The 24,170-nt window shown below is 47.2% G+C and overlaps 1 protein-coding gene across 1 annotated transcript in view; it reads right to left on the bottom strand.

Annotated features, from left to right (window-relative positions):
- The window catches only part of Dnah8 (dynein axonemal heavy chain 8), a 236,994-nt gene that overhangs the window by 106,182 nt on the left and 106,642 nt on the right, over positions 1-24,170 (bottom strand). Inside the window, exons 48-63 of the mRNA XM_028767920.1 lie at positions 23,821-23,982; positions 21,577-21,823; positions 21,184-21,425; positions 20,580-20,720; positions 19,830-20,067; positions 16,921-17,063; positions 16,345-16,479; positions 15,628-15,750; positions 13,177-13,390; positions 12,158-12,267; positions 10,479-10,642; positions 9,299-9,491; positions 7,871-7,993; positions 5,996-6,126; positions 3,607-3,760; positions 1,321-1,485 (exon numbers count right to left, since the gene is read on the bottom strand). Of these exons, the coding sequence (XP_028623753.1) occupies positions 1,321-1,485; positions 3,607-3,760; positions 5,996-6,126; positions 7,871-7,993; positions 9,299-9,491; positions 10,479-10,642; positions 12,158-12,267; positions 13,177-13,390; positions 15,628-15,750; positions 16,345-16,479; positions 16,921-17,063; positions 19,830-20,067; positions 20,580-20,720; positions 21,184-21,425; positions 21,577-21,823; positions 23,821-23,982 (2,685 nt within the window). The remainder of the gene's footprint in view (positions 1-1,320; positions 1,486-3,606; positions 3,761-5,995; positions 6,127-7,870; positions 7,994-9,298; positions 9,492-10,478; positions 10,643-12,157; positions 12,268-13,176; positions 13,391-15,627; positions 15,751-16,344; positions 16,480-16,920; positions 17,064-19,829; positions 20,068-20,579; positions 20,721-21,183; positions 21,426-21,576; positions 21,824-23,820; positions 23,983-24,170) is intronic.

The following is a 24,170-nucleotide window of genomic DNA, read 5'->3' as shown; positions in this document are numbered from 1 at the left end:
ACCCTCTCAGGGCTGCAGCAGTGTGCCTAGTCAGTGTTTAGCTGAGAGGAGGTGTCCTGGGGAAATGGCTGCTACATTAGGTTCCAGTACTAAGGAAATGGCTGCCATATTGGATTCCTGTCCTGGGAAAATGGCAGCCATGTTGGATTCCCGTCCTGGGGAAATAGCTGCCATATTTATTTCAAGTCTAGGAACAGCCTTCTAAGAGGAAAGTGACAAACTCACAATGAGAAACCTTGGCAAGAGGATTGGGACAGGAGTCACACAGACACTGGGATGAGTACCGATGTGACAGTCCTAGGTGGGAAGAGGATTTTCTAAACCTCCCTTTGCCGAGCTCTCACACAACCTTGATGATTTGTCAGACCACCTTACAAGAAAGACTGGAGCCAGGATGGGCAGGGCCACACCTTGAGAGGACTGCTTAGCCATGCACAGTTCTTGCCTTCTATCTAAATTTAAACCTCAGGGCGGGGTCTGGAAGATGGACTTGGGGCAGGGAAGGGGCATGCCACTGAACCCCCTGGTTCTTCCTTTCAACGTGATCACACTGAATAAATTTCCCCTTACTGTTTTTCACTATTAATTTGTCTCTGCAGTTGACCTATAGAGTACCATACCTGTAGCCATGGCTGGCCTCTTTGAGATGCCTGGGGCTTAGGCTCTGACCCTAATATGTCCAGGAACTGGTTATAAAGAAGGGTTCTGACCATTGCACTGTGTCTTTACCCTATTGGGGGAGAAGAGCCCCTAGAGCAGAGTAGAGCTATGCAGTAAAACACTCCACAAGGATGTAAATATCCTACACGTATGTTTCCTGAAGTACTTCTCAGCACAGTAGCCACTGGCTACCCACGGCCAGTGAACGCTGAAACCGAGGTTAGCGAGACCCAGAAACTGGATTTTTATTTTTACATAACTTAACTAATTAAAATTCAAGTAGCCGGATAGGGCTAAAGTCTGCAAGATTGGCCAACACAGTGAGCTAGAGATAGTCAAAGCCGGAAACCCATCGAGAAGACGTTATGTCCCCTATTGGAAATATAGATGGGCGGGACCGTATTATCAAAGTCTTCACGATTCAAATAATATGTATCTCTTAGTGATTCATGAACTAGCTGGTAAGATATGCAGCAACCTGAGATAACTCATACGTTCTTAAACAGCATCAGTGACGTGATTTGGGTCTAAGGAATCACTGTGCTAGGAAAGAATTCATTTTGGTCTTGTGAAAGAAAGGTTCCTCTCTGGCCAAGTCCGTCATCCGAGAAGGCCACCTATCGGATGCGTGATTCTGGCACGTAAGGGATAGAGACTCACAGGGGAGAAGCAGAGGACGACGTGTAAATTCTTCCTGGATCTGGTGATGAAGTATTCGTACAGGTTGTCGAAGGTGGGAGGGTGGCGAGGCAGCTCCCTCTTCATCACCGATATCAGGCCTTGGGTGATTTCATCCATCTCGTCCCGGGCAAATAAGTTGGAGATCTTTGTGGAACATACAAGAAAGGGGGAGCGTGGTGTATGTTGTAAGTAATCCTCCGCTGTCAGCTCACTGCTGTGCTCCTGTAAGTCTGGTTACCCCCCTTCCTTTCCCCCTCCCCCTCCCCCCTCTCCCCCTCCATGCCCCTCCCCCACCCCTTCCCATGCTCATGCCCCGCCCCCTCCCCCTCTTCCTCTCCCCTTCCTCCTCTCCCTCCCTCCCCCACTCCTCTTCTCCCCCTCTCCCCCACTCCCTCCCTCTCTCCCTCTCCCTCTCTCTTTCTCTCTCTCTGTCTCCATCTGTCTCTCTGTAGCTCGCTCTCTCTCTCTCTCTCTCTCTCTCTCTCTCTCTCTCCACATACCACCCCGCCATCAGTACTCTCTCCTCTGCTCAACTGCATTCCAAGTTTGCCAGACATTACCAAGAGCGAGACTCCATTAGTGAGCATGGCAATCAAGAGCAAGTCATGGTCTCCCCGATGAAGAAGCTGTCACCCTAAGAATGGCTCCCTCCACCCCTCCGATCAATACTTTCAAGTGTCCAGTGATTGGCTGGTCTTCCCAACTCTACTCTCAAGACAGTTTGCTTAGCTCTGGTTCCTTCCATCAAGCACAAGCAATCACTGGCGTGCTGGCCAGAGTCAAGAGCAGCAGGCCTGACCTTGACAAGGGCGTGTTTCGGGAGCTTCCCATTGGTTGGGATCTAGGAACTAGGTTTTGGGGCTATCTCCTCCATTACTAATTAATAAGATGGGCCCCCTGAGCTTGAACTGTGGATACATGGTAAAGGCCTGTTTTTCTTCCGGGAGTATGGAACTTGGGACAGTTGTGGACAGCTCTAACATGATGGTCCAGCTCCAAATCCCACACAGGCCTCCATGAGTAGAAACATGGTGTAAACAACTTGGTGTATACATGTCAGCACCTCTTCCTGAATGGAATACATATTGTATATGGCCCCCATTGAAAGCACAGGACACTTGGACATTGGTTCCTAAAGGCTACCTGTGATCTATCTATCTATCTATCTATCTACCTATCTATCTACCTATCTTTCCATGTGTATGGCTATGTGTTCACATGTGTGTGGGGAGTGCACATTATGTGTACTGATGTCCATGCACATGCGTGTAGAAGCCAGAGGACAATTTCACTGTCATTCTTCAGATACGAGGGCTGGTGACCTTCTAACGAAGTACCAAAGGTAGGTGGGCAGCTACGGGAACAAGCAATGCAAGAACCCGCCCACTTCCAGCAAACAAAATTCACCCAACCATTCTGTACTCTCAACTGGTAAATATAGGCAGAATAATAAAACAAGGCATAGGCACAAGCTTAAGATAAAAGTTAGGCCAGGAACTGTTTAAGATGGAATAAAACAGCATATATGTGTGTGTATATATACATATATATACACACATATATATGCAGTATTCATTTTACACAAATATAAAAAACAAAATGAAATAACCCACTACACGGTGTGTGCTTAAATCTCACTTCTCAAGTCAAGAATGTATTCAAAACAGTCTCGCTTTTGTAAACTTCCTGTTCTTCCTACACAAATAAAATTTAGATTTAGGGGCTGGGAGGATGGCTCGGTTGGGAAAATACTGGCCTCGCAAGCATGAGGACCTAAATTCCATCTCCAGAACTTACATATTTCAAAAATAACAGAAGCCAAGTGTGACACAATCCAAGTACTGAGGCCCTGAATTCCATCCCCGGCACCTGCACAGAAAGCCATGCACAGGGGCACATGTTTACGATTCCAGCACTGGGTGGATAAAGAAAAGCAGAATCCTGGGGCTCACTGAGAAACCAGAACCCCAGCCACATGAGAAATCTCTTGCTCAAAACAAATAAACAAAAGATGGCTGCTGTCCAAGAGGAATGACAACCATGGCTGTCCTGGAACCTCCACATGCAACTTCACACATGTGCACATATACCCACACACACACATTCACCTGAGTGTGGTGACATGCACACACACACACACACACATGCACAGGCAGAAACACACTCACATGTACACACACACACAATGCGCATGCACACATGCATGCATGCATCCTCTCGCACTACACACTTTGACACTGTGAGCCCCCCCTTTCCCAGACCCACCTCCCCTGAAGACAGCAAGTTATTAAGGTATTCCAGGAACGACTCATCTTTTATCTCGTTGTCGGTAAAGATGAAGGTGATGCCTTTGCCTTCGGCCCCAGCAACTTTGTACAAATTCTTCAGGTCTTCTATTAGGTTGCTCACGTTGTAGGACCTAGAAGAGAAGCCCTAGGTGATTTTTCCAAGGATCTCAATGGAGTTGGAGACACGGCTCAGTGGTAAGAGAGTGCGCTGCTCTAGTAGGGGACTCAAGTTAGGGTCCCAGCTTCTACACTGAGTGCCTCACAACTGCCTACAACTCCAGTTCCAGGATAGCTGGCGCCCTCTTCTGGCCACAGTGGGTACTGCACACATGGGATGAGCATACCCACAAGTAGGCACACATACACACGAATTTAAAAGAGGTTAATATACATGGTCCCAGTTTATCTCGAGACATAGTAACAAGCCATGATAATTAGAGCAGACATCTCCATTGGCTTCAGACACGTACTGGGTAATGGTGTTTTCCAGAAACCACGGAGAGCTGAGATAAAGAACTGAGTGTTGCCATCCAAAATAAATATGCTATCTACATCTCAAGAACAGAGGAGTGGAGAATTTTATGGAAGTGATTCAGAAATAATAATGGTGGAGGGAAATGAACATTAACCCCTCCCCCACCATCCTGATCAACAGATATCATCCAAGAGGATGTCCATCTGACATCTAAAGCTAACCTGAAATCTGGGTGAGTTTGGTTTGGGGGTGGGGAAGCCACCGTAAACTACGTAAATTAGTGACAGGTTATATCACATGCAGCCGTGTGCAGAGCTCACTAAGTGGCTAGATACCTAGAGACCCTACGGATATATCATGCAATTTGGCCTGAGTTATGAAAATGCCGTAATGAGAGGGTTCATGACTGAGAGAAGGGAAGGCTCTGGGATTTTGTGTTCTCTCCACCCTGTTTCCCGTTAGATGTAAGTGCTGTGGGTGGTGGCGGCGATGTATAAAAATAAGACAGACCTTTGCTGAAGGGTCGTGTCTAACGAGTACACCGATGATAAGGGATACTGAGTGATGTCACGTGAAGAGGGTGTGACAGTGCAAGAGACAGGGCCACCTTCTGGAGTCACTATCCAGATACATCTCGGGATCTGGCTTATTATTAACAAGGGAAGACGGGCTGGGGCGGGAGTCTCTACTGGAGGGAAAGAATGCCCGCCCCATTTGAGGAGGCAGCCGTGGCCTAACCGCAGCCAGAGTGGGAGGCAGTCTCTGTGGTGGCAACTTCTCCAGTTATCTCAAGAGAAGCCAGGAGTATGTCTGTTAAGAGGTTAAGCCCCCCCCGAACTTTTTTAAGTGTGTTTTTTAACTTTTATCTCTATTTAACATTATTCTAACTAAATTTCTATTTAACATAGTTCACGCTGTTCAATTGCTTCTTTATCGAGGATTTCGTACGTGAGTCCTGTGCTCTCATCCTTTCCACATCTCCCTCCCCCGTCCTCCCTCTAACTCCTCCCGTGTCCTCCCTTCACGCTCTCTCAGTTTTTAACCTCTCGTGTGGTAATAATTATTCTCTGCTTTCCCCCTGTACCCCATGACACACATACACACACACACACACACACTCACACACACACAAAACCTGCCATTTAGTGTTATTCTTGCATGAGTGTGTTTCGGGCTGACCACTATAACCAATCAGGAGGACCGTCCCTGGTGAAACCAACCCTTCCTCTTCAGCAGTCATTGACCGCCTGTAGCTCTTCACCTAGTGTTCTGGTCTTAAGAAATTTCTGAAGCCAGGCATTGGTGGCGCACGCCTTTAATCCCAGCACTTGGGAGGCAGAGGCAGGCGGATTTCTGAGTTCAAGAGTTCAAGGCTAGCCTGGTCTACAGAGTGAGTTCCAGGACAGCCAGGGCTACACAGAGAAACCCTGTCTTGAAAAAAACCAAAAAAAAAAGAAAAGAAAAAAAGAAATTTCTGCCTATCCACATTGTCACACCGACTGGTATTGTCGCTATGCAGGTCTTTGCCTGTGTATGTGTGTACTTCTCACCTATAATCTGTGTGCATGTTCTTGCACACGTTAATACTTACATAAAAGTTTACTTAGAAGTGGGGTGGGGTCAGAAAGATGGCCCCACTGGTAAGAGTACCTGCTATTAAACCTGATGATCTGAATTCAATCCCGCAGGACCACCATGGTGGGAGAAGAAAACAGACCCCTGGATGCTTTGGCACGCCCACCTACATGCATAACACGCACACAAAATAAATAATACAAAATCACGAAAAAAAAAAATTCTGAGGAGAAGCCACAGGTACCAAAGTGTCGTGATTTCAGACGTGAACATGTAACTGTAGGATAGTGCATCCTTGAGCTTTAACCCGGCTCACCTGGTTAGTGTTATCTGAAATATCTGATAGCCAGCAATAAAAGAGGCCAGCCTCGAAAGGCTCTGCTTTCCCGAGCCGCCGACACCCACCAGCAATGCGTTCCCACAGGAGGTTCGGATGATCCGAGATATCTGTTTTTGAAAGAAGAGTGTTTATCAGAAAAAAGATGGAGGCAAATGTTTATATATTCTTACACTCACGGGTCCCAAGTCTGATCACGTGTTGAAACTACATAAGACTCTTTCCTTATAATGCTACCTTTGGGGTTGTTGTTGGTGGTGGTATTGTTTGAATGCATCATACTGTTTTATTTATATAAAAAATTATTTTTCAATTTGTGTGTGTATGTGTGTAACATTGTGTCGGTGGGATCCTTGGAGATCAGAAGAGGGTGCTGGATCCTCAGGAGCTGGAGTTACAGATGGTTATGAGCCACCCAAAATGGGTGCTGGGAGCTAACTCAGGACTACTGCAAAGGCAGAGCAAGTGCAGTTAACTACGAGCTGTCTTTGCCTGCCTATATTTGCATCGTAAAAAAAGAACAAATTGCTTTCACTCTCTTCTGCTTCATAATTTCTATGTGTTTATGTGCAAGTGTCGGTATTGATTTTTAATTTTCTTTAATATTTATTTCATTGGTGTGTGGGGGGGTTTGTGTGTGTATGTGTGGTGTGTATGTTTGTGTATGTGTGTATGTGTATATGTTTGTGTGCATGTGTGTATACGTGTGTATGTGTGTGTATGTGTGTGTATTTTTGTGTATATGTGTATATGTGTATGTATGTGCATGTGTGTGTATGTTTGTGTATATGTATATGTGGGTATATGTATGTGTGTATATGTATGTGTATGTTTGTGTGTATATATGTGTGTATATGTGTGTATGTGTGTGTATGTGTGTGTTTGTGTATATGCATATATGTGTGTGTGTGTATGTATGTGTGTGTGTTTGTGTGTATATGTGTGTATATGTGTATGTGTGTATATGTGTGTGTATGTGTGTGTTTGTGTGTGTATGTGTGTGTATGTATATGTTTGTGTGTATGTGTGTATGTGTGTGTACATGCTTGCCCTTGTCTTTTCATTCCTAGGCAGTGAGATCCCCACATCAGGGCTCTGGGGATGGCTCAGCAGATACGAATCCATGCTGTGTGCCTGGAGGCGTTGGTGTTCACCTTTAATTGCATGCAGTACTTGTGAGCCAAAGGCAGGAGAATTTCTGAGTTAGAGGCCACCCTAGTTTACAGTGCAAGTTCCAGGACAGCCAAGGCTACACAGAGAAACCCTTTCTAAGGAAAAAAAAAAAGTCTTTGCTATACAATCAAAGGGACCTGAGTTCAAATCCCGGATCCCATGTAAAGAGCCAGGGATGATCACACATGCCTGGCATTATGACAGGAGGACCACCAGAAATACCAGAGATGACTGGCTTCCAGAGAACTGGCTTCAGCAAGAGGCCCTGTCTCAAGGAAATGAGGTGAAGAGTGTGGTAGAGCAGGCCACCCACGTCCTCCTCTGGCTTCTGTGGGCATGGCCACCCACACCTGCTCACACAAGAATTAAGCAAAATTCTGAGGAGTGTTTCTTCACAGGCCATTCCTCTGAGAATGGGGTGTACTCACAATCAGAACCCCAAAAGCTCTGGACCCAAAATCCATCTGCCCTTGGAACACGTGCACTTCTGTGTTAGTGGATTTAAGGGTGTTCTCAGTAATCCTGCTTCCAGAAACAGTGAGCTGACTCCACCCAAGGCTACTCTTCTCTGGGCTACCTGGTGGGACAGGCACTCTCAAGCTAAGTTCCCTAGCAGAGCTAAGTTTTGACGGAACTAAGTTTTGATGGCACTCGCACACACCAGGAAACAATCAACAGAACCTTAATGAGGTGAGTCATGGCATCTTTAAAAAACACGAGGTCAAGAGACGTCCCTCTGATGATCTCATTGAACTGCCTCTGGTAGAACTGGAGCTTCTCACACAGAAATTCGAAGGATGGCACCTAAGGGAAAGGAAAAAAATATTTTTTTTGTTTTTGAATCAAAAAAATATTTTATTGATTTGCTACATCAATGTTTTTGTTGATGTAGCAAATACCTCTTCTTTGTTTTCCGCCTGTGCTTTAGTATTTTAGCTTTTTTGCAAATATACGGCAATTTTACACTGTTTATGTGACCAAATCTACAGGCTTGTAGATTTGCCAAGCCATGCCTAGTATGGTTTACAAACTGCTCTTTTGTTTAGCCTGTGTTTTACGGTTATGTTGACGTGTGATCTTCTCCCCGCCCACAAATTCACTTGAAATCTTGTTTTCATCTCATGAAATTTGCCTTTTTTTCCACAAAAAAAATAAATAAATATTGTTTTATCTCTGTGTCTGTGTGTTTGTGAATGGGCTTTTGTGCACCATATGCATTGCAGATGCCACTGGAGGCCAGTAGAGGGCGTCAGATGCCCTGGTTCTGGAGCTAGAGGGAATTGCCAGCTGCCGAGTGTGTGTGTGTGTGTGTGTGTGTGTGTGTGTGTGCGCGCACGCGCACATTCTCTGAGACTTGAACCCAGATTCTCTGCAAGAACAGCAAGTACTTTTAACTCCTGCACCATCCCTCCAGATCTGGGGATCTATTTATTAACGTAGGAAAATGACCTGTCTCTATATAATTTACTGAGGTTTTACCACGTTGGTTCCTCGGTGTTGTATGTAGGGACCACAGGTGTTGAACAAAACACTTTCAGAGTTTCGTTTTCTACCTTGGGATGGTTGGCAAAAGCTCGCCAAACTTCTACAGCGAGCAAATGAGCAAAGGAGGTTAAATGAGCAAATATTTTAGGCTTTGTGGAACTTACAGTTTCTACGGCGATTACACCACTGTGCTCTTGCAAAGCAGCTGCAGACAATATATAACTAGTGTACACGACTAAGCTTCAATAAAACTTTATCTGGAAACTCTGAAATGTGAATTCCATACAGTTTTCACAGTATTTATTCTTGTCTGTCTGTCTATCTATCTATCTATCTATCTATCTATCTATCGTCTGTCTATTTATCTCTCTATAGCTCTCTCAATTTAATACCCACTGAGTAGATTTTATGCTGCCTGTGTAAGCACAGGTGTTGGACCGTCTCCTAGAGCATAAGTGGCCTCTCAGGACACAGACACCCTCTCAGGACACCCTTTCTCTTCCAGGAGCCATCAATTGTCAATGGATCCTTAGCTGACTCGGGACTTGATGAGCTTCTCCCCCCGCCCCCCAATCTAAGGAAAAAACATTTTCCAAAAATCTCTAAAGAGGTCAAAGTAAGTACCAATTCGTAGATTTTGGGCACTTCAAACATAGTGTCTTCGGGTTCGTCGCCAGTAGGCTCCGGCATGTCGCGGAGAAAATCCACAAAGTACGGTTCCGGAAGGATAGTGGATGCGATCTCAGGGCTGATGTTTTCCTCCACCGCCCGAATGAGTTGTGAGTTGAACCACTGCTCGTCATCGGGAGTTATAAACCTGAAAGGAAAGGGCACTGAGGAGAAGAGCCGCCTCTCTACCCAACCCTGCACCTTCCTCACCTCCGGACAGGAATGCCCTATGCCCTCTACTCAGAGAAGGACACAGCCCCGTTGCTTAGGTGAAGCCAACAGATCCCTATGACTTGCAGGGTAGGTGAGCCTCGGTCACGTGAGCCTCACCATGTCAGACTTCCGGTGTCACGGAGGGAAGACAGAAGAGGGGCTGTCACATCTCGAGAGTTCCTACCTACGTGTTAGGGGTTGCGACTCCCACCCTACAACTTGACGAGCCTGGAGGCATTACACCTTCATCACAGATGAGGGAACTGGACCTCAGGAGGATGACTGAACTTTAACGGGGCAAGATGCAACCCCACCCACGCAAAGACCACAGTGTTTGGGAAGTATACGCAGCTGAAGTTTACCGCTGAGTGGGTAGCAGCTCTCGGGTGGTGCCGTGACTCATTAAGATGGGCTGTTGAAGCAGGTGCGGGGTGAACTGCCAGAGAACTTTCTTAAATTGACCGGCATGTAGGAACTGCCATTAATACTTTTCAAGCACAGGGAGTATGGAGATGGCTCAGTGGATAGTGTCTGATACACAAACCTGAAGACCCGAGTTTAGATAGCCAGCACCTTTGTAAACGCCGGGTGTAGTAGCATAAACCTTGTTACCCTAGCTCTAGCAAGACAGAGGCAGGAGGATCCTTGGAGTTCTTTGGGAGGTCGGTGTAGCTGAATTAGTGAGCTATGAATTCACTGAGACGCCTTGCCTCCAAAAAAATAAAGTGGAGAGGAATGGAAGATTGCAGGCGATGACTTCTGACCCCGATAAGAGTGTGTGTGTGTGTGTGTGTGTGTGTATGCACACACACTTTGAGACAAGAATCTTTATACTATGGCTCTGAGTAGGTGATATGGGAATTAATCTGGAAATGTAAGCCTCTCAGGTCATACATATAAAATCCAGGGCCACAGTGCACACCTGTCTGCAATCACTCTGTTACACTCATGCTTGAAGAGAGACATGAGTATGGGGATCGAGCTGCACTCTTCAGCCTTTATGGTTAACATCCCCTGCCAGATTCTGGAGAGGTCCCTGAGGTTGAAGATGTAATGAAACTTGGAAGGCGTGGGCAGCATCTTCACCTGGAGATGAGACACAAGGTGATTAATCTCAATTTAATCCTCAGACAAAAATTAAGGGATAGAGATGTATTCCTGACTACTCTATCTCATGCATCTTATTTTAATGTTTTTCCTCCACTTCTATTTTTTTATGTGTTTTTGCTAGCACGTGTGTCTATGAGTCACAGGTATACAGTGCCAAGTGACACCAGGAGAGGGCATCAGATACCCCCCCTGGGAATGGAGTTATGGACCACGTGGGTGCTGAGAACTAAACCCAGGTCCTCTGCAAGAGTAGCTAGTGAACTTGACCTTCTCTCTAGCTCCCATCAGTATACTATTTTAGATAAGACTCACTGAATAAATAATCAAAACCTAGTTCATATTTTTTTATCACACTACAGCACAGTCAAAAACAAAACATAAATAAGGAGGATAGAAATTTTAAAGAATCCGTAAACAGGGTGGATTCAAAAATAATGTGCAAGATTCAGACACCAGTCCCTGTTCTGACACTGCTGGCCACTTTCAACCAAGTCCCCTTCCCATGAATTCCCAAGTGCCAGATGAACTATGGGAAAGATCTTGCCTCGTGGTGGCTAGCCTCACCGGTGTATAGAGATAAATGGGAGAACAGATATATAGATATACAGGTAAACACACCGCTATGTAGACATGAGAATCTACCATAGCAAAAACTGGACATGGGCTGGTAATCACACAAGCAAGAATCGGTGACACATTTGGACTCGAATACAGCCGGTTTATACTGTGTGGTTTATGCATGTGGAGTTGTTCCTGTGTGCGCAGGTGCATGTGTACATGTATGTACGTGTGTGTAGAAGTCAGAGGTCACTCTCAGGTATTGTTTTCCACTTGGTAATCTTACACGGTTGTCTCCGGTTGTACTTGGAGATCAAAGATTTGGCAGGCTGGTTGGCCAATGAGCTCCTACAGCCTCTGTCTCCCAGAGCTGGGATTACAGGCATGTGCCATTATGTTTGTCTTTCTGCACGGATACTCGGCATCCAAATTTAGGTCCCCAGGTTTGCCCAGCAAGCATTGACTGACTAAGCTATATCCTCACCCCCAAGACTATCTTCTGCAGATTGTTACGCTCAAAGTCAGATGATAGGAAACTTAACTCCCCCAACCCCATCTACTCAGGAAATGCTTGCTTTAGTACTGAAGTTCTTTCTATACTGAAAAGGTGCCCCAGGGAGTCTGTCAGTTTATTTTGTAAAGACTGTACTTATTTTTCTTTTATGTGTACAAGTGCCTCGTCTGTTTGTATATCTGTGTACTGTGTGTGTGTGTACCAGGTGTATATGTGTGTGTGTGTGTGTGTGTGTGTAGTGACTGCAGAGGCCAGAAGAGGGCACCAGATCCTCTGTGTGGAGTCAATAGACAGTTTCAGGCCACCAGGTAGGTGCTGGGAACAGAACCTGGATCCTCTGCTAGGGTGACTAGTGTTCTTAACTGCTGAGCCATCTCTCTGACATGAATTGGTCGTTTTTAATGAACTGCGTGGTTTACCTTGGTCCACTGCCACAGCACTCGGCCGACTGAGACCAAATTCCCAATCATGTCACATATTTCGGGTCTGAACTTTCTACAGGGGTCAAAGTATCCACAGCCGATAATTCCTGGGGAGATGATCAGATGGAAGGTGCACGCTTAGTTTCTTTAAAAGGTCGTGGGGGTGCATGTTTATTCTAATGAATTGATCATTACAAGACTGACTACCCAGCAGGGGTTAGCACTGTTCGTCAGAAGTGGTCCAGCCACCCCTTAGTGGCAAAAAGATATGTACTGATTGGTTTTTAATCCTCCCAACAGCCTTCCAAGGCTGGGCTCTTAATCTACATGCATTTCATTCTGTGCTTTGACATGAGGTGGAGGTTCTGTTTTAATGGCCTTCCCATAAAAATTAGCGACTGTTCCTGCTTCTGTTGAAACTCTCCCATCACCCTTCCCTTTCCCAGTACCTGTCATGCCAAGGAATCATGCCAGTCGGCTCCCTATTTCCTCATTTTTCATAGTGTGTGTGTGTGTGTGTGTCTCCAGGCCAGAGAACAACCTCAGATGTTGTTGATCAGATGTCATACCCCTTTACTAAGACAGTTTTTCACTGGCCTGGAGCTTGTCAAGTAGGCTAGGCTGTCTGTCCAGCAAGCCCCAGGATACTCCTGCCTTGACCTCCCCCACATGGGGACTGTGTGTGTCATCTCACTTGGCTCTTTTTGTTTTTAAAATGAGGGTTCTGAGGGATTGAACCCAGGTCCTCCGACCTGCATGTCCAACACTTTACCAACTAAGCCACCTCCTCAGTCCTCCCCAACTCCCTATGCCACATCTACGAGGTCCGAAGTATCTTCGAGTCCTAGAACAGGCTACACACGAGCCGTCTTAAAGCTGGCGTTTAGCTGTTCATCTCAGATACTTCGTCCAGACTTCAGACAAACATTTTAGCTCTTAAGTAAATTTTACACGGCTTGGGTCCATTACGTGATGCAATTCAAAAAAGGAAACTCAAGCATCCGGAGTGCTCGTACCGAAGATTTTATCGATAGAAGTGTTGGAAGGCAGCGTGCAGTTGAACACTGTAAACTGTCTTTTTAAGCGCTGAGGGATGTCGTTCCGCCCCCCTCCAGGATGAATCATGGCTGCTATGAGCTGCACGTCAACAATGGTGGTGAAGTCTCCGGGCTTGTCCAAGCTGTACATGCCCTCCATCTCCATCATCTGACGCACGATCTCGTTGGTGATCTGAAATTCCATACAGCAGCGTTTTTAAACATAGCCGTAACCCACAGGAACACCTAGAAATACTACAGGGGAGATATTAAAAAGCACTCGACCCCTTCCACGGGAGTGTGTGTATGATTTTTGACTGACACCTTCAAGGCAACTCGAACGACATGATACCAGCATCCAGTGTGGGTCCGGTATGCCCTTCACTGTATTGCTAGAACAAATTTCCAAGTACGTTTAGGTAGGCCAGTGGTTGTTAAATGCCTGGTATGCTCTCGGTAGCACGCAGGAGTTACAGATCTGAGCCAGGCAGTGGTGGCACGTGTCTTTAGTCCCAGCACTTGGGAGGCAGAAGCAGGTGGATCTCTGAGTTCAAGGCTAGCCTGGTCTACATATAGTTCCAAGTCAGTCAGGGCTACACAGAGAAACCCTGTCTCAAAACAAAACAACAGAAAAGAGTTACAAGTCTAGACTACAGCTACCTCCACACTCATTCACACACCCTAGACCAGCACACAGAGCGGTCTCAGCCCTGGGGCCTTCAAAACTACGAACTACTCAGTGTCTTGGTCTGGAGGTTATAGACCCTTCTCTAATACTGTTAACATGCCCTCCGTCTTAGAGAAAAACCGCCTTGCCTTCGTTTCTGAGGCACGAATCTTCCCATCATCCTCTGATGGCTTACAGATCACTCCTTACCCAGGCTTTACCCACCAGCTCTCACATTTACCTGTCTTCCAGGCCTCCCTTTCCTTCCCTGGATTCCAATGACACCACTGAAAACTCCACACCCCCAAGTCTCTCAGAGCTGTGACTCTGGCTCTGGCTTTGCTTCTGAGATCCAACTCTGTGTATTCAAATTCCTTCTGGGTATCTCCAAGGGGATGGCATATAAGCACCCCCAATGGAACAGTCTTTCACCCAACCGGTATTCAACCACTGTGTGCCAGGCTCTCTGCACACACACGCGAGAATCCATCTTCATGAAGCATGCATTTTTGTGGGAGATAGAATGCACAAGTGTATGCTTATTCGCAAATAAAATAGCGGACTATAAATGTTTTCGAGAAAATAAAGCAAGGGAATGAAATACAAGGCTCCCAGGAGGGATGGCTCAATATGGAGAACAGCCCAGTTCCTGTCAGGATACAAGGAAGCTGCTTCCCGAATTATAGAATACTTGTGGCCCAACACGGTTGGGATATTTTAAGTCTGACTAGACAACCCCCAGAAGAACAAAAGTTGAGAACCCAGGAGCTGCTCAGCTCACAGACAATAAGGGCAGGCTGAAGCTAAGCATCCCTCCATCTTTGAGAACTGCTCAAGTCCTTTTGTCCTGAAGTAGAGCACAAGCAAGGTTGGCTCTCAGGGTGGCTACTGAGCTTCTGGTGGGTCCCAGAGCAGGGGTTGGGGTGGGGCATAAAGAGTAAGGGCGGGGATAAGGAGCCAGGCCTGGAGGAGTCAAGTTAGATGGGGCTGGTGGGGCTGTGTGTGTCACTGGGACTGAGTCAGGAACATGCTGGATGCTGGCCACAGTGGTAAGGTCCTCTAACGGGGACTGACTTGGGTTGACAGATGATGGCAGTGGGGACCGTGGTCTACAGTTGAATGAGTGTGTGAGCGGATGAGATGTGGCTTGTTGACCATGGTCTAGCTACTAGGTAGTCCTCAGAGAGGGGTCAACTAGGACAAAATCAAGGCAGGGAAGCCAGAAAGGGCATGAAATCGAGATGCCAAGTAGACAAGAGGAGTCCTCTCAAACCTCAGATGGGTTTCCAACAGGAGACGTCCCAGGGGCTGTAGACTTAACGTGCAGGTGGCTACTTGTGACAGAAGACACTGGGCTGGAAGGGGGGGCTGAGCAGCCGAGCGTGCCTCTTTCAGAGGACTCCACTTCAACACCCCGTACCCACCTCGGATGACTCGCACTCACCTGTATGTCGTGTGTGTGTGTGTTTGTGTGTATGTGTGTGTGTGTATGTGTGTATGTATGTGTGTGTATGTGTGTGTATGTGTGTGTATGTGTATGTGTGTGTATGTGTGTGTATGTGTGTGTATGTGTGTGTATGTGTGTATGTATGTGTGTATGTATGTGTGTGTGTATGTGTGTGTATGTGTATGTGTGTGTGTATGTGTGTGTATGTGTATGTGTGTGTATGTGTGTATGTGTGTGTGTGTATGTGTGTATGTGTGTGTGTATGTGTGTGTGTATGTGTGTGTGTGTGTGACAACGTGACGTCCCTTAGACCTACCTGATCTCCCCATTCATTGATCACAGGCATGTTAATGTCATCAATAAACACGGTCATCTTCCTCCCTCCTGGGGGCCCATAGGTGCTCCCCATCCTTTTATCCACGTAGCTTTCGATTGTCCTCTAGAGAAAGGGAAACGGTTCGTCACGCGGGCTGGGTCTCAATCCTTATAACTCACGGCGCTTTCGAAATGGGACGCCATTTGTTCAAGCGTTAACTAGTAAGTATACGTCCCTCGCATGTATAAAAACGGGTGGTAGGGAATGTTAACCACCAGGACGCTAAAACCGATACGCTCCCAAGCCCGGTCTTGGCTTCGACGTTAAGCCAAAGCACACTACTTGGAATTGGCTTCTAACTCAGTCACAAGAGAGCAGACTTGGGTCTGGAGAGATGCCTTGGTAATTAAGAGAGCTTACTGCTCTGGCAGAGGACCAGATTTGGTTCATAGCAACCACATGGCAGCTAACAAATGCCAGTTCTAGGAGATCCGGCACCCGCTGCAGGCTTCTTTGGGCACCTGCATACATATGGTATACATAAACTCATACATGTGTGTATGTGCACACACACACAAATCTTTTTAAAAAAAAAAATTTCACTGATGCAAACCGGAACCCCAAACACGTGTCTGAGACACAAAGAATACACGCCTTTGACGGGATCCACTTTAAAATTTTAGTCTGTTCCTTTCCACAGCAGATGACGGGTCCTACCTGAAACATCATTGGCTCTGTAGCAGAGGAAAAATTGAGACTCTTGGACAGCTGCACTTCGGGGTCATATTTCTTCAGGTACGCCTTCACCATTACTGTTTTCGCCGTTCCTTGCTCTCCCGTGAGCAAAACCGCCTGCAAGTGTGGAAGGACGGGGATGAGAAGTGCCGTCCTGTGCTCGGTACCAAACACCTTATGGTTTTACCTGCTGTCACCCACCGTGCCAGGAGTCGAGACTCCACTGTTTTTTTGTTCTCTGCAATCACACCCACATTTAGGTCACTCCGAGTGAAATTAAACATTTAAAGGAATAAACACACACAGCAATACTGAGATGCTGGAAGAGAATACGGATGCCTATTCCCATGACCACTGGGGTGCAGAAGAGAGTCTAGAAGGCCACTCCCACATCCCTCATCAGCCCAAGGGAGACAGAAAGGAAGAGCATTCTGGAACCTGGAGCTACTGACAAAAGCGTCTCTCCCCTGCGACATACCTTCGGGGCCCTGATGTTGGGATTTAACGTCTGTGGTATGTGAACTCGAACGTGTTTCTTACGTGGTCTGGGACACTCACTTTGTGTTGTTTCGCGATCGTGTCTATCAAGAAGTTGGTCCTGATGTTGTCCACGTTTGGAACCAGGATGGAAGAGTACTCTGGAATGCTGTCCGTTGGATAGAAGTATGGCTGAAGTCTCTTGTTCCAGTGTTCCCAGTCACCTGCGTGGCAGGTAGAAGTCCGTCGTAATCAAAATGTGCCTGTCGACGGTCCACGTTACGTGATGGGGACAGTCGCTCAGATCATGCAAAAGGTTAAAATGCTTTCCCGAGGCACTGATAAAACTACTTATCTAATCTCTCCCCCCTTTCATGCTTGCCAATGGCTATTTCTTCTCTCGTTTCTTTCTTTCCTGTGCCTTGGCATATGTGTGCGCATGTGCAGGTTCGTTTACACATGTGCGCGCACATAGGGGTCAAAGGATAGCCTCAAGTATGACTTTCTTCGAGCATAGTCCACTGTGGATGTTTTTATTATCTATTTTTGTTTGTTTTCAGACAGAGTATCCCACTGACCTGGGGCTCACCACTAAGGCTACGCGGGTTGACCAGTGAGCACACAGATCCTCCTGGTTCCTTTTCCCCCAGAGATGGGACTGCATGTACGCACCTCACCCCAGCTCTCTACATCTGGGGGTGAAACTTGGGCCCTCTCACTTGCGTGGTAAACTGAGGTCTGCCTCAGTTGGTAAACTGAGCTTCTCTCCAGCTCCCCAATGGTAATTTATATCTTCTTACGTTTTTAATCCCCAAGACTGCTAACGGGCTTCTCAAGTTCATTGATCTTTACAGAGAACTACCGTTTGGCTTCACCTTTTTTCCTATTCTAACTTCTGTTTCATTGATGTCTGTTTTAATCGTCACCCTTTCTTCTGTCTACTTTGGGATTAACTGTAGCCTTTATTCTTTGGAGAGCTAGGCACAGATTGCTACAAAGTCTCTCTGTTCTGAAGGTTTCACAGTCTACAATGTTACTGTAAATGGTTCTCTGATCTTGAAAAAGAAGATAAACTCTGCTTGTTTGAGAGGGGGCTATTTCACAACTCCCTGTACCTCACCCTCTGCCTCCTAGCGTTTGTTCAATGCGTCCATCATGGCGGTTTCGCTGTTCATGGATTTGTCTTCCGGTTCCTGTTCTCCTCTGTCTCCTGCTCCCTGTGCGGGTCCCTCTGCTGTGGCACTACCTCTTGAAGCCCTAACCTAGGCCTCCTCCAAATCGACCCCTTCCTGCTCTGATGAGACAGGCAGTTCCGGTGGAGCTTCCCTAAGTGCCCACCGGAAGCCTCCTCTTGTGACGGGGTCCCCTTCTGCCTTTGCCCAGGGTCTAAATGACACAGGTCTACACTGTGCTCCACTTGCTGATGTGAGAGGCTAAACTCAGACTCTAACTCCATCTGGCCTGGCAGCAGGGACTTCTACATCTATGAATGGAATCTCTCCAAGTGCTGATGTCCAGTGATAATAAGAACTCACACACACACACAGACACACGCATATCTATGTACATACATACATACATACATACATGTGTACACATATTATTTACATGTGTGTGCATATGTGTTCATACTTATATACACTATAAACATACAAACCATATAAATAGACACATAAAAACATACATATACACACAAAAACATATATACATATTCAGAGACATAGACACACATTCAAACACACAGACATACACAACACACACACACACACACATACTGAAGGATGAGCTAACAACCTGAGAGCCCTTTATGAGCACAAAGTATGTAATGCTTTGGCTCGCTTCGTAGGCACAGATGCTCAGGCATTATTAAATTTCATCGGCACAAACCATTTAGAGTGGTAAGACAGGAGGGGGCCCATGGGATGGCTCAGCAGCTAGAGGGGCTTGCAACCAAGCCTGACAATTTATAAGTTCGGTCCCCGGCACTACAGAGTGGGAGGAGGGAACCAACTCCCACAAGTCATCCTCTGACCTCTATACTTGCACAGTGACACAATCTATCTCAGTCCTTTGAGGAAAGCCATTCCAAACACAGACATATACCCCGTCCCACTGGCAAGGTTCTCCCGCCCTCAAAGGTACCAAGGAAACTCAGAAGCTATTTCAGCCCTTTGCAGTGTCCGGTGGGCGCAGCTGCCCGGCAGCAGCTTTGAAAAGAGTGCTAGGGAATCTTTTTCTTAAAGACACCGGAACAAGCCCTCTGACTGATAGTTCCATCTCCGCAGTTCCCGCTCCCTAAGCCCTCTGGAGGTTCTCAGAGATACACAATCACTCCTCAGCTAGGAGTTATCTGCGGCCCGAGTGCTAAATCAAAGGCTGCGTGCCTTCTGCTTACATTCTCGATTGTTTTCCTCTCCCCTCTTCCCTCCAGTCCTGTGTCTCCTATTAATATAGCCACACAAAAACACCTTTGCTGCTCTGGAGGTTTGGGGAAGCAGCAGAGGGAAATAGAGGAGGCAGGGTGGGAGTGTTCGTTGTTTTTGTTCTCTCGGAGGCTTAAGAGCCTTTGGAGTCTGGTTCTGGACAAAAGCATTGAGTTGAAGGACATTTGTTTAAAGGAAGGCTGAGCAGGGCCTGGGGGGGGGGGGCTGCAGTGCACAGGGCTTTGCCTACTAGGCTCATTCTATTTACACTGACATTGGCAGCAGAGAGATCATGGGACCCCCCCACCCCCAGTTGTGTGTGTTTCCTAAGCATCAGGAAGCAGGTGATGTGCCAGGAGTCGCTTCCCACAGCCGATCTTACTTAGACGACTCCACGTGAAGAAGGCAGGACAGTCCGTCCCAGCATAGCCGATATGTAAAAATCCCATCTCTGGCATATTTTAAAAATGTCTTTGTAGTTATATTCCCAGGGGGCTTAGCTCTCAACTCTTTAGAAGTTTATATATTTCAGGTCGTTTTGTTTGAACTGAACTTCGATGAACTTACCGTAGTCGGTAACGTAAAACTCGTACATGGTCTGAGTGGAGCCCTTGGGTATTTCCGGCAGGTTTAACTTGCTCCCGTGACCTCGGAGGAAGACTTCCAGTTTTTCTCTGCTTTCCAGTTCCAAAAGGGCTCCCAAACTCCACATCAGACCAAACACAAACAGCTTGTGGAGGTGGTCCACAGATGAGACGCCACCTTCCTCTTTGGAAGGGATTAAACCTTCCAGGAGGTTGAGAGACTGGAAGAGATTTTAGATAAAGATCCAGTTCTTTGGTCTCGGTTTTAAAAAAACAGTCAGGTTGACATTTTTGAAAGGAGAATATTGAAAGCAACAGGGGAAAAGAAGAGAAAACAGAAATATCTCGAGACACAGCCAGAAGACTGTCCTCGTAGACCCCAACATTAGAGGACAGATAAAGTTTCAGCCAGGCTGTTATGACCAACGGAAATGAGGCTGAACTGGGAACCCGCAAGTGTGGGTTCTAACCCAGCTCCTGCCGTGGAGTCTGCCTTCCCAATCTGAAAAGTAAAAAGGCCTCCTCTGTTGCTTCTGGCTCCAAAGTTAGATTACTAGATTTTGGATTCATCCCTCCTCCTCTGGGGACTCAAATCTCAGAGCCCTCACGGCCAAATCACTTAAGAAGATTTCCCAGGCTGTAGGGACTTCCTATTCTAGGTGTCCCGGAAGTCGGCTGAGTTGAAAGCTTCGGGTGTGTAAGTGGTACTGGCACAAGGCAGACCGAGTCTTACCTGCATGATGTAATTACACTCCAGGAGCTGCATCTTGGGGTTGAGGTTTAGTTTCATGTACGTGTAGGTGTCTTCAAACGCCTTATCATACAGACTCAGGAAGGCAGTGGCTTCCTGCTGGGTGCGCTTCTTCAACCATGCCTGAGGTCAAAGGACAGTGTCTAAGTACTAAGGAAGCGTAGAGCTGAGAGGGCAACTCTGTTGATCAAGCGCTTGCTTGATGTGGAAGCTCAAAGATGTGAGTTTGATTCCTGGAACTCACATAAAATTAAATTAAATATTAAATTTAAAAAAAGCCGGATGTGCTGGCACATGCTTATGATACCAGCGATGAGGAAGTTGGGGTGGAGTGGACAGGCCGGTCCTTGAGACTCACTGGCTAGCCAGCCTAGCCTCCCTGACAGATTCCAGGCCACTGGGAGACACTATATCCAAAGTAAAAGAGGTGTGGATAGTAAGGTGACTTAAAGACAAACACCTGAGGTTATCTTCTGGCATCCACATGTACCCGTACACAGGACTCTCTGCATACACGTGTGTACACACCTAAGCAAACATAAGGAGAGCGGAGACCTGCAGACCCTTGCCTATTTCCGGTTCCCACCTGTAATATCGGCCTCCAGCTGAGAGCCGAGCTGCTGATGTAAACCATGCCCATCCTCGACACCGTGGCGGGAGAGGCGTTTTCGATGTTGTGCACCTCGAACAGCAGCTTACAGGTGGGGGCCATGGGGATGCGGTCCCCGTTAGCCAGGGTGAGCGTCTTGTTATCGTCCAACACGGAGTTTAAGTTCTCGATCCAAATGGCATCCACGGGGCCATCGAGGATGAGGAAGATGTTTTCACCTGCGGAACGAGGATGGGGAGGAGGGGGAGATAGATCGTTTTTTTCCATCGGCAAATAATAAAAAACGGGAAACTGAGCAAAGGCAGTGTCGTGATTGTTAATAATAAGCTCGCCGAGACAGAGCAAACTCGGAGGGAGGCCCGCGCCTACCCTTTTTGGCTTTTAATGTCTTCCTCCACAGAGTGGAAAAGATTCCATCTGTCCAGTCGTTGGTGGCTGTATCCAGCCTGCCGAACATCTGAGGCGCGGTAATCGCCTTTGGATTCATCCGCATCTCCCTGTGAGGCCTCCCGCACTCCGTTAATGACTTCATCAGAATTGTTATGACCGCCGTCTTCCCGGAACCGCTGGGCCCGAGGGTCATCAGGCCGTGCCGTACCAGAGAGGTCTCGTATAACTACACACCATCAAATGACACATTGGAAAACGTAGGTTATTAGTCTCCGGCTGATGTTTGTGCGACTTAGCTGAAATTGTAAAGGCTTTAAATAATATCCGAGCGTTCTGTGTTTTACTAGATCCGGGAGGCAAAACTAGCATCATGTTAAAAAAAACAACATAGATGATAAAGTAATGACGGCGTGGGGCCTGAATTACATTTTGCAAATAATTAATTCAGCTATCTTATGAGATGGGTGTGTGTGTGTGTGAGATGTGTGGTGATGTCGCCCCCCAGTGGTGGAAAGCAGCAGCGTGCAGCATAAGATCTAGGGTGTCCCTGAGCCTTCTGGGTCTCCAGAAGCACAGCTTGAATAAAGATTTTTGTGTGTGGAAGTGATTTATTTGGGGAGAACCCGTGAGAGATACGAAGAAGGGCATAGAGATGTCAGTCCCAGGGATAAGAAGACCCGAGTAAGTTGCAACGCAGGACAGCCGCGGCAGGCAGGCAAGCATGGCTCCACCAGGGACTCTCCATCTGGAATCAGGGGAGCTTGGCCTCCCTATCACCTCACCCAGCCATCCTTCCTTGAGGGGATGGTGGCTGGGAGCAATGCCTGCCCCTGTGCCCACACACAAAGTGGCTTCAGTCTTCCGTTTGCTACAAGAAGCAGAGGCATACAGAAGAAGCCAGGTACGTGGGAACCAGAGAGAGGGTTCAAAGAGACACACTAAGAACACAGCAGAGAGTGGGCTGTGGACACAGCTCAGTCAGAAAGGGCTAGCCTAGAGTACATGAAGCCCTTGGCTTTTGATATGCGGTGTGAGGTAGTGTGCACCTATAATCCCAGTACTCCACAGACAAATGCAGGAGGATCAACAGGTCAGGGCCATCCTCAACCACATAGGAAGTTCTAGGCCAGCCTGGGCTGTAAGTCTAATATAGTTGAGCCATACACATGCTTACACTCACATGCAAACATATGCATGCACACACAGTCACACATCCACACACATCCACACGAACTAGTAGAGTTTTGGTTTCTTTAAAAACCCAGTTACATTTCGTGAAGATGTTTTTGTTTTAGTCTCAGGTGTGGGATACAGGGCTGCTTCAATCTGTTCACAGCTGTCTTAACTATGATTGTCTCCTGCTCTGAGGGGTGGGGTGTGGAGGAGCGGCATGATTTTGGCTGGCTGCAGATAGTTTAATTCTGGGAACTCTGAGGAGGGCATAGATGCCAAAGCCAGAAGAGAGACAGGAAGGAAGGGGGAGGGGGAGAGGGTTGAAGAGGGGAAGGAAAGGGGGAGAAGAAGAAGACTGTTGCTTCCCCTCAGGCCCCTGCTGCCCCTGCTTTGCTGTCATGCTGGTGTGACAAGAAGCTGGAGCTATCCTGACTGTGAAGCAAGGAACACAATGTCCCTAATCTCCAGGAAGTAGTGTAAAGGGGTCTATGCCCCCTCTCCCCTCTGACCTTCTCTTTCTCCTACTTAGTTTTGGGGGATGGAAGGGATCAGGGTGGAATAAGGGTTGGAAGGGAGGTAGCAGTGTAAGAATCCAATAAAATAACAGAATAATTATGCCAACAGACACTCTTACACACACCTGCACACTGCATGTACACACACACACATGTACACCTGCACACAAGTGCATATGCACGCACACATAAAAGCAAAGAGGCAGACCCAGGCTCCTCAAGCTCTAGGGTGTCACCCTGAGGTGTCAGCTGCAGGTAACACTGCCAGAGCAACAGCAGGAAGCCAGCTGGACTGTCACTCCACATCCCAACCATCTTAGGCTCTGGTTACCCTCAGCCTTCTCAGGAGGGTTAGGTAACAGCTAGACTAAGTGACTGGCTTATTGCCACACGACAGGGCAAACTCATTCTTTTTCTAAGACAAACACAAGGATTCCTCTCCTGACGCTGCATATCCAGCATTCTGACTCGATCCGGTAAGTATCGTGGGGGTGACCTCCAATGGGCACTTGCTGTGGGTCTCCAATGCCCTTACCTGCACTAATTTGAGGTTCCAGGGTGGGTGGTTAATCAGACCTTCTAGGTTAACCTGGTTTTCCACCGCGGCTTGCAGCTCCGCGTAAGTACTGCTGTCCAGTTGTAACCCCGGAAACAGGTCGTTGATCAAGCTGAGGAACAGGGGTTCGTCTTCATCAACCTAGTAGGGCAGGCGTACTCGGTCAACAATTGTCTCTTAGCTATGTAGGATATATGAACTGCCCCCACCCTCCCCGCCCCCCCCCCCCACTGACTTCACCCAACAGTGGCTGGAAACGTCCATTCGAGCAGTGTCCTACCTTTATTTTTAAGGAGTAGGTTTAAGTAAGTTGACGCCCCCCACACACA

Source organism: Grammomys surdaster, unplaced genomic scaffold, assembly GCF_004785775.1.
Source record: "Grammomys surdaster isolate TR1022 unplaced genomic scaffold, NIH_TR_1.0 183, whole genome shotgun sequence".
In the NCBI taxonomy this organism is placed as follows: domain Eukaryota; kingdom Metazoa; phylum Chordata; class Mammalia; order Rodentia; family Muridae; genus Grammomys; species Grammomys surdaster.
This window is presented reverse-complemented; position numbering and strand designations above follow the sequence as displayed.